Source organism: Eleginops maclovinus, chromosome 24 (assembly GCF_036324505.1).
Source record: "Eleginops maclovinus isolate JMC-PN-2008 ecotype Puerto Natales chromosome 24, JC_Emac_rtc_rv5, whole genome shotgun sequence".
Lineage (NCBI taxonomy): Eukaryota > Metazoa > Chordata > Actinopteri > Perciformes > Eleginopidae > Eleginops > Eleginops maclovinus.
In genome coordinates, this window is record NC_086372.1 from 1,147,810 (window position 1) to 1,157,518 (window position 9,709).

The 9,709-nt window shown below is 42.2% G+C and overlaps 1 protein-coding gene across 1 annotated transcript; it reads right to left on the reverse strand.

The window, feature by feature from the left end:
- Nucleotides 1-54: 54 nt before the first annotated feature.
- Nucleotides 55-9,484, reverse strand: LOC134860628 (sterol 26-hydroxylase, mitochondrial). Its single transcript, XM_063877392.1, has 10 exons — nt 9,435-9,484; nt 4,863-5,113; nt 4,257-4,447; nt 3,825-4,024; nt 3,021-3,218; nt 2,728-2,891; nt 1,824-1,990; nt 1,554-1,635; nt 1,239-1,466; nt 55-745 (listed from the first exon to the last, which is right to left on the reverse strand). Exons 2-10 carry the CDS (start codon nt 5,100-5,102, stop codon nt 629-631), a joined length of 1,587 nt encoding a protein of 528 aa, XP_063733462.1. The 5' UTR covers nt 5,103-5,113; nt 9,435-9,484; the 3' UTR covers nt 55-628.
- Between the last annotated feature and the right edge of the window lie 225 nt (nt 9,485-9,709).

A 9,709-nucleotide genomic window follows, 5' to 3' on the forward strand; every position in this document is an offset into this window, starting at 1 on the left:
TTCTGTTTACAACGATATGAATCAGAATGAACAGCCGGAGAGATGAGGCAGAAATGCATTGATAATATATACATTTTTATTTGTGAAAAGCACTTAAAGCAAATATCTACACGGTAACAACACAGAGTATTCCAGATTTGGTTCAGACACTGCCTCTTTTCCACTTCCTCATTCCTCCTTTCCTTCATCGCCTCCTTGTTGATTTCCCTCTTCTCCTTCCAGGTCTCTTCTTAAAATTAAAAAGCAAACATTTTATTGGATGTGAAATTAGTTTAACTGCTATGCTATGCTATGCTATGCTATGCTATGCTATGCTATGCTATGCTATGCTATGCTATGCTATGCTATGCAAGGCTTTGAGGATATCAGAACTGAAGATTGATTCCTCCTGCATTGAAGTCACAGTGGTTAGCTGGCTGTAATTCCAGTAAAAGCCTCAAATGATTACCAGGTCACCAAACACCAGAAATCTCCTGTAATTCATCTGGAAAATAGCTATTCTATGCTCTTATTCTTATTTTAGATATCTGTAGACCTGTGCAGCTCATCCTGTGCATGAAGACACATGCAGTTTGACTTGTGTTGCACACTTTGAATTGTTGGCAGCCTGCAGAAGTCCCTCAGTCCCTCAGGCTCGCGGCAGGAAGCGCAGGTTGATGGGCTTCCCGGGGATGAGCAGGGTTCGAGTTTTGGGCTCCACCACCGGTGCACCGTGCTGTGGCTGCACCTCAAAGTTCTGCATCATCTGCAAGACCACCAAACTGTTAATATCAGACCGTAACTTAGGATAAAGTTCTACAGTATGAGCACCAAAATGATCAAATAAATCACATTCAACCACTGGTGCGCTAACATGTTCCTCACCTGACTGTAGCCTCTGCTAACGAAGGAGCTAACGCTTTTGGTTATGCTACCAGGGAGCTTTATGTTCCACTGAGAACTGTGCAGACCCTTAGTGTGGCCCTCATTGTGTTGGGGCTGTTTGCATTAAACAGCCCCCCCGTTTGATGCACTCTATCATCACATCCAGACTGAAGTTGGAGGGGCGGTTATATAAAACCACCTGCCGTGTCTATACGAGTTTCAGTGTATTGTGTAAATGTCATTCCTGTCAATGAACTGGAGCTTGCTGCCTTTGGTAAACACACAGCCTTATGAGGTCAGGAAGACCGAGGGGTTGGATGTGGTTTTATAGGGTCAAGTTATCCTCAGAGTTCTCCAATTAATCTGTCTCTCACCCTGGACAGAGCGATGAACATCTCCATCTCCGCCACCCTCTTCCCCACGCAGCCTCGCACCCCCACCCCGAACGGGATGAAGCTGTACGGGTGGTGCTTGTAGCAGCTGGGCGCCGCTCTGCCTCGGGACGCTTCGCCTCGCAGCCAGCGCTCCGGCTTGAAGAGCTCTGCTTCTTCAAACTGTGCTTCATCGTGGCAGGCGGAGTAGTGGCACAGGTGGAACTGCGTCTGGGTAAAAGGAAATAGTTGCATGTGAATTTTCTTTTCACTCTTTAAAGTTAAAGGAGCACCTGAAGGACATCCGGAGATGATCACCTTCTTTGGGAACCAGTAGTTCCCCACCACCACCTCGTCCTCAGAAATGAAGCGTCCGTTTCCAGGGACCACGGGATAGAGGCTGGAGGAGAAACAGAATAATATCAGCTGCATAATAAAGATGACGGGTTCCTCAGTACGGTCTGTTCTAGCTCCTCCTGATTCATGGGAGAGATGAATCAACCCTTTATTCCTTTCGTACTGTTGCCTCACTTCATGATGTTGGGAAAGCGCTCCCTGAGGACGCTCTGACTGGAAGATGTTTCTCACCGCAGCGTCTCCTTGATGACGGCCTTCAGGAACGGCATCCGGCTCAGGTCGTCGGAGTTCGGCTCCCGGTGGTCCGGACATACGGATATCACCTCTCTGTACAGACGCTCCTGAGCCGCCCCGTCCCTCGCCAGGTGGTACAGCGCCCACGACAAAGTGTTGGATGTCTGAGGAAGAGGAGGGGGGAATCTGATTAGTTTAATTTTGAGTCTGTCCTTCCGAGAAGTGAAGCAAGAGGTTTTTCTTTTTATTGGCAATCGTTTCACCAGGGAAGCTTGACCCCTTCATGACCGTTGATGTTGGCACAGTTTCTTCTTGTTGTCTCTAAATTTGATATCCATCTCGCAGCTAGAACAACTCCTACAGGCCTCACCTAAACCTCGCCTTGCCTGGAATTCAGGCCGACGGGCTCTGCAGCAGCACGACGTGAAGCAACACAACCTCAACTCGTTTGTGCTGTTCCAGGTTTCCTGAACAAGTCTCAGGATGAGGAGCAGAGTGCTGCGGGAATTCAATACCACAACATCTCTGCAGTTCAAGTGTTTTATTCCACTGTGCAGTTTTTCCTTTGACAGTCTGCTTTATTCCTTGCATGCACCAATGGGTCCGTGCTCTTTTTTTTTTCTAATGTTATGGTCTTAAGGAAATGGTATTGTTGGAGAAGTCTAGGACTTTTATTGCCAACACTAGAACTGCTGTGCATATGCCAACAAAGCAAATGTGTTGTCAATATTTATCCTGGCTCTTAGTCTTAATGTGTCTTTGAATGAGGGCTAGTTGCTTCTCTGAGTAAATGTTTGTTCTCTGTTTAAATACCTGCAGCCCTCATAGCTGCAGCATCGTGCACCGAAACCTGAAAGCAGAAACTCCCAGCATGCACTGGTGCCTTTAGCCCGCTGCTCACCGTGTCGACCCCCCCCAGCAGCAGCTCGGTGACGCTGGTGTAAAGCTCGCTCCTGCTCAGCTTGTCGGAGGACAGCAGGTAGGTGAGGTACAAACCCTCCAACGTCTCGCCGCGGCTCACCTGAGCCTCCATCTCACAGATCTTCCTGTCGATGAGGGTCCGGGCTGCACGGAAAGTACGGAAAGTTAATAACACAAGTAAAAACTCCCTCTCCCATGCCGACTCCTCTTCCTGCTCCCTAAACTATAAGAGAGACATGGTCTGAAGGCTCAGGAAGGTCTTGTGCTGCATACCTACGTCATAGAGATCGTCCCAGGCCTGCACGAAGCGCCTCCAGAAGGGCAGCACGCCGCGGCTCCAGCGGGGGAAGAGCACCACGGTCTCGGACAGCGTCAGCATGTCGTTGGCGGCCGTGATGAAGCGCAGCGTGTCGGGGGGGATATCCTCCTGCAGGCAGCCCAACCGGGTCTCAAACAAGATGGCGGAGATACCTGCAGGAGTAGAAAGCATCTCTGGGCTCACAGGATGCATGTCAGCAGAGGGTGCACCACGCATGCTCACATCAGAACCAGCAGTTATATTTACATAGAATATTCAGGACTGATAATTAAATGATTTAAAGTGGATGCTGGGGTGGTGTTACGGCAGAAAAGCAAGGCAGCAGCAGCGTTAGAGAGGCAGGGATGGCAGATATTTCACTTTAAATAGACAGCCAGATGCTTGATCGATGAGTTTCTCTGCAAATGAACGCTTTCCCTCAACTAAAACGTGGCCTGAGGCGTAGAGGATAAACCTGTTAAAGTGTGGGTTGATTCAGCCTGTTTTCTTGAAGGGGATATTTTTCCAGAAATCCTGCCAGTAAGAGAATTGTCTGAATGTGTGGGAGAAGCCAGTGGAGTCAGGAAGTTGTTTTGGGATTGAAGCCGGATTTTTCTCCTGAGGGCAGGGATAAAGAGGAAATTGCACCATGGGCAATAAGACCCAGCAGAAAGCCACACTGGCCAGGATTTTGCACCTTAACCAGACCTCCAGATTTGGGGAAATGTGTGTGTGAGTGTGTTGGGCATGTCTGGTGTGAGTTTGATTTGATTTCCTACCTTCGAAGCCGAACTTGTAGAGCTCGTTGGTCAGGTCTGAGACCGTGTTGCCGTCCTCGCTCCGCCTCCGGAGAAGCTGGATGCGCCCCAGCAGATCTCCCACTACCTGGTGGATGATCGGTCTGTAGGCCGACACCTCTTGCAGCTTCAGTAGCTTCGGGTTCAGGGCTGCGCGGATTCTGTACCACTCCGGCCCGGTTCTAGAGAGTAAAGAGTCTCTTTAAGGTTTTAAACTCCAGGTGATGGAACTCCATTCTCACTTCATCATGTCATATTAACTATCAGAAGTACTTTAACAAACTAAACTTATTGTAGCACAATTCATTCTAACTTCTCTATGATAATATAAAGATGTTCTTTTGTATTCTGAAGTGAAGGAACTAATATGTATTATTATTTTATTAAATATGTCTATACAAAAAGTAGACTCACTCGACGTGCAGCCCGTAGGCCTGGCCCCTGAGGTCCCGGTACTCCTTCCAGTGTGGCAGCTCGCACCTCAGTGGGAACTGGCCCTCCTGCTGAATCACCTCGGCAATCAGCTCTGGCGATGCCACGTTCACGATGTCGAACGGACCGAACTGGGAGCGCCAGATGGGCCCGAACAGGCTCTTCTGCACATCCTGCAGCCAGAGCGTGAAAACAAAAGCATGCAATGTGTTCAGAGTACAGCGATATACAACTCTATTAGAATCAAAGCATTCATGTCAGTATTAATACCATACTGTATATATTGCATAATGTACATATTTTCACATATTTATTGTTAGCACGGTTTCACTCAATATGAATCCAAAAGAAATGTTCATTCATTTGTATTCATTTAGTTGTTTTTTCCTCCAGAGAATTTCAGTTTTTCAGATTTTGATTTAAAGGATCATTTGGTTACAGCTATAGTAACTTTAGAATAACAACAGTAAAATACGCTGCCTCTGTATCTCTCTAACAAACATTAAAACTCAGAAGTGAAGGAAGCTGAACGCATTTTGCTTTTCAGAGTTGCAAACAGGAGGAAAACTGTAAACACCAGCACTGTACCTGCAGTAAGTGGCTTCTGTCCGCGTATCCTTTGATGAATAACCAGTACAGAGTGGTGGGTAAACTGGGGCCAGGCAGATCATCGATGCTCTTCGACTTCCTGGCCTCTGTGACAGCCTGGGGGGTCCTGCCTGCAGAGCCCCGGAATCGTAGCTCCGCACTGGGCCGGGCAGCAGAAGGTGTCCGGGGACAGAACGCATGGAGCCGGAGAGCCCGGGCTGCAGCCGCCGAGAAACCCATGGTGGAAGAGTCTGTGTGTCAGAGTGCGTTTGTTATTTCACAGTTGTGGCTGTGCACCCCCCCTGCAGGGAGTCTGTGGTACTCGAGGAATAGTTAATCATTAAATGAATGTAGGTTACTGTGTTAAAAGGATCATTTCATTTTGATGCCACTAGGAACTGTTATGTTATCAGAACTATCCTTTTAAAATATATTTCAATGCCGTATTTAACTTTCAGATAAAGACAAGTAAAATCATATAAATATCAAAACATAACATCCTAAAATTACAGCATTTAAATCATGTCTACTAAAAACAGAAAATGCAGACATAAAAGGAGCATAATAAAACGAAACATTACAATTATTTAACTTAATAAAAGTCCAATACAAACGATTCACATTATCATGTTTATAATGTATAATATATATATATGTTTACAGGTAAATCAATGTTTAATCACCTGCTCCAATAAGTATCAGTAAAGAATGTAACTACAGCTGCTTCTTTTTTAATTACTCATTTAACTTGATAATACCACCGTTGTAGTTACTGTTATACATTAAACTACAGTGTATTACTAAGATAGCATGTCTGCCTTCGTGCTAGAGGAGTTAATACATATTTTAACATTTATTCTGTCTTTTGTTCACCGTAATATAAGTAATACTTCAATGAAATTTGGACTGTTAAAGGCCTCAGTGAAATTCTGTATTAATGGCATTATATTCAGAAAGTGGGTATTAACGCCCTCCTGTGGTGACAGTGAAGTACTGCAGCTGTGGGTCAAGCTAGAGGAATTGCATATCACATAGCACTTGCGGTAACATCCTACAAAATAAAACTCCTTTAAAACAGACGGGAGTGTATTTTAGATTGTGTAACTCTCAATGTTACTATACGATTATGTCAGACTGCACGGTATTGGAGTCAAATTGATATCAAGCCATCGAGTTCACTACACTACCGTGCAGTCAGAGGCTCCGGTCTGTTATAATGAAGGTTTTATTTTGAAGGATGATACAGCAAGTGCTATGTGATATGCAATTCAGATGGTCTGGAGGGATTGCATTTCACATAGCACTTCCTGTAATATCGTACAAAATAAAATGTATTTATAACAGGCGGACATTTATTTTAGATTGTATAACTTTAGATGTTTATTTACGATTCTGTCTGACTGCACAGTATTGTAACCTTGCAGTCAGACAGTGCTATGTAATATGCAATTCCTTTAGCTTGAAACAGACCTGCAGTAACTCACTGTTTACACCGTTATGATTAGCACACAAAATTAGCCAAAGCTAAACTCCAAATAAAATGTCCTCCCGCTTAGTGAGTAGATGTAGAAGATGTAATACGTTTGTCTGACACGTTAAATACAATACCGTGCAGTCTGACAGAATCGTATAGTAGGGTCATTCTCCAGGAAAGGTTGAATTTGGGAAAAATATTTCTGATGAAAATTATTCCTTCTAATACACTTGAAACTTCTTTAATATCAATATATAACATCTAAACTTGACTAATCCAAACCAGGTCCAGCTTAATGCATTTTTATTATTTTTAAAAATTTCAATAAATAATTCATCTGTTGTTTTTTTTGTCATTGGTGTTACCTATAATGCAAACAATACTGCATATTTCTAAAAAATATTCTTTCCCTAAAACTTGAATATTCCATTAAAAGAAAACACTTGGAACAATAAAACAAAACAAATATTTGATTTAACCTATGAAACTTAATTTAAAAAAGTGCAGAATCAGCATTATGGACATCCATTTCACTTGCGCCTTCAATGTTTTCGTTATAAAACAAAAATCAGTTGAAGAATATGCATATAAGTTTTTGAATACTTACTTAAACATACCACCTCATGAATAAATAAATGATGAAAAAGAAAATGTTGGTGATCAATAACAATAATCCATGTGTACCAGGCGATCACTGAAAAAAACATTAAGTAACACCAATGACTACTTTTTTGGAAATAAACTCATTTTTATTTCATAAACTAATTTATAAAGTCATTTCAGAAACTTATTTCATTTTCATTTCTTACAATCATTTCATAAACTCATTTAAAATCATTTCATAAACACACGTTCATTTCATAAACTCATTTCATAACGCTCATTTTCATTTCCTAAACTCATTTCATGAACTCATTTGCATATCATAAACTCATTTCCTGAACTTGATAAACTCTTTTCTCCATTCCTCACTTCAACATCCCAGCTCATGAATAAATAAATGATGAAAAAGAAAATGTTGGTGATCAATAACAATAATCCATGTGTACCAGGCGATCACTGAAAAAAACATTAAGTAACACCAATGATGCCATAACATCAAATAACAACAATGACTACTTTTTTGGAAATAAACTCATTTTTATTTCAGAAACTTATTTCATTTTCATTTCTTACAATCATTTCATAAACTCATTTTCATTAAAAAAAAAATCATTTCATAAACTCATTTAAACTCATTTCATAAACACACGTTCATTTCATAAACTCATTTCATGAACTCATTTGCATATCATAAACTCATTTCCTGAACTTGATCAACTCTTTTCTCCATTCCTCACTTCAACATCCCAGCTCTTCCTTGATGAACGCCCAAATCTTTTGATCTGGATATTATGGTTCTCCACCATCAGGATAATGCCAGGATATGGCTGCCCATCATAATTTACAATGCACCACTGCCCGCAGTGATGGCTCTCAATCACATTTGGCCTGTGTGATTGTGGCTCTGACTGGGCTTTCTGTGTGGGTGGAACATATCCAATTGCGATATCTTGCAGACTGAAACATGGGCAGTCCCACACATTCTCGCCTGCCTGGCAGAAGCAACTTACATCCCTGTATTTCATGTTTCCAGGGGTCAAACTCAAAACCTGGTGGATCTTCATTGTCCCCTTAATTGCTGAAAGAGGAACCTGCTGCATTCTATTTGCCCTCTCCACCACATCTTCTTCGCTTACAAAGAACAGCTTCACCTGTGTACCTGCCTGAATCAATGCCTCATAAAGAGCTCTGGCATCTGGGATGTCTCTTCCGTGGCAGATCAAAGAATCTGCAGACCTCTTCAAGGCTCCTCCCACCCCATCCGGAGCACCCTTCCCATGGCTTGCCTCAAAGAAATTCCAGGTTGTATTTTTGAAGCATTTTTGGTGTGGTTCCGAGCTAATCATATAGAAGTTGCCCTTTTGTTTGTATTGCGTTGCTGGCCCGTCAAGAGAAAAAATGCAGGTTTTTCACATCAGAGTATTCACTCTGCACCATGTCCAGGATGGGGTCCAGATGAGCCCATATGGCCACTGGATCATGCCGTCTGCAGGGGGAGATGGTAGCAAAGGACAAGGGGGGCTGTTCATGCACATACAGAACTCCAGTGTGGAGGGTCGCTTGCTGGTGTGACCCCCCAAAATGCACCGACTGAATTTCTTTGGCGTATTTGCAGGTGAAATTCTCGCTGAAATCAACATGGATAAGGCAGTCCTCTCTCTCTCTCTCTCTCAGAGATAAAGAGAAATTGATGAACTACTGTATATTAAATACTACATGCCACAAGGGGCTGAGATGACAAAAGAAAAAACCTGTATTAACATGTGCCAGGTCTACCTTGGGATGCTTGGTGATCTGTCTGGAGAAGAGGTTGGGGTCAAGACTGCCTGGACTACCCTCATTCGCTGCCTGCATCTGGCTTGGTACACACGCCATGCCTTTCGCTGAGCTCTCCTCTCTCTTTCACTTAACTCTCCTACATTCTTCCTTTTTTGTTGACAATATCACTGACATAACCCTCACGCCGTTTCTTCAAGTACTCTGCCCTACGTACAGGGTCTGTATCTCTCCGCTGCCTGTATAGTTTCTGCTTTTCAGCAGCACTCAATTTGGCCATACCTGAAATATTGAAAAGTACAATAGCAAAACAAAATAACTATACAATAACTATACAATACAAATAACTATAAAATAATTAAACTGTTTTGGTAAAGTTTTTTTCTCCACTTGATGTTTTTGTTGGACCTTTTATACAGTACATATCATTGGTGTTACCAGTTTAGCCAGGAAGAAGAGTAACACCAATGACAGTAACGCCAATGACAGTTTGGGGGAAAAACTACAATTAAAACAAAATGGCTGCTGTGTGTGAGACCACATGCTTTCAGTGTTATCAAAAACTTAAATTTATTTGATGTATTCAAGTTTTATTTTAATTTTTCTCAACCCCATGGCTATAAACTGAGTAACACCAATGACGGGCTTCACAGCTTCATATACAAATCTAGAAGAAATCATGACATTTTTAAAAAAATGAAGCAAGACATCTGACTTACCTCATGTGCTTGACCACTTGACCACAGGAAATTACCTCTTGACCCGAAGGAAGTCCAAAGAAGTGACATGCAAATTTCAAAATAAAGTGTTTTGTGTAGCGATAACACCAATGACATAATTTTGGGTGACAGATATTTATTTGATATTATTAATAATATTTAACTATTTCTTAACTATATATATGTCCTAGCCATTGTATGTAATGTTAATGAACATATACATTTGATTAATTTAATTAAAAAATGTATTTTTAAATGAAATTATACACTTCCAC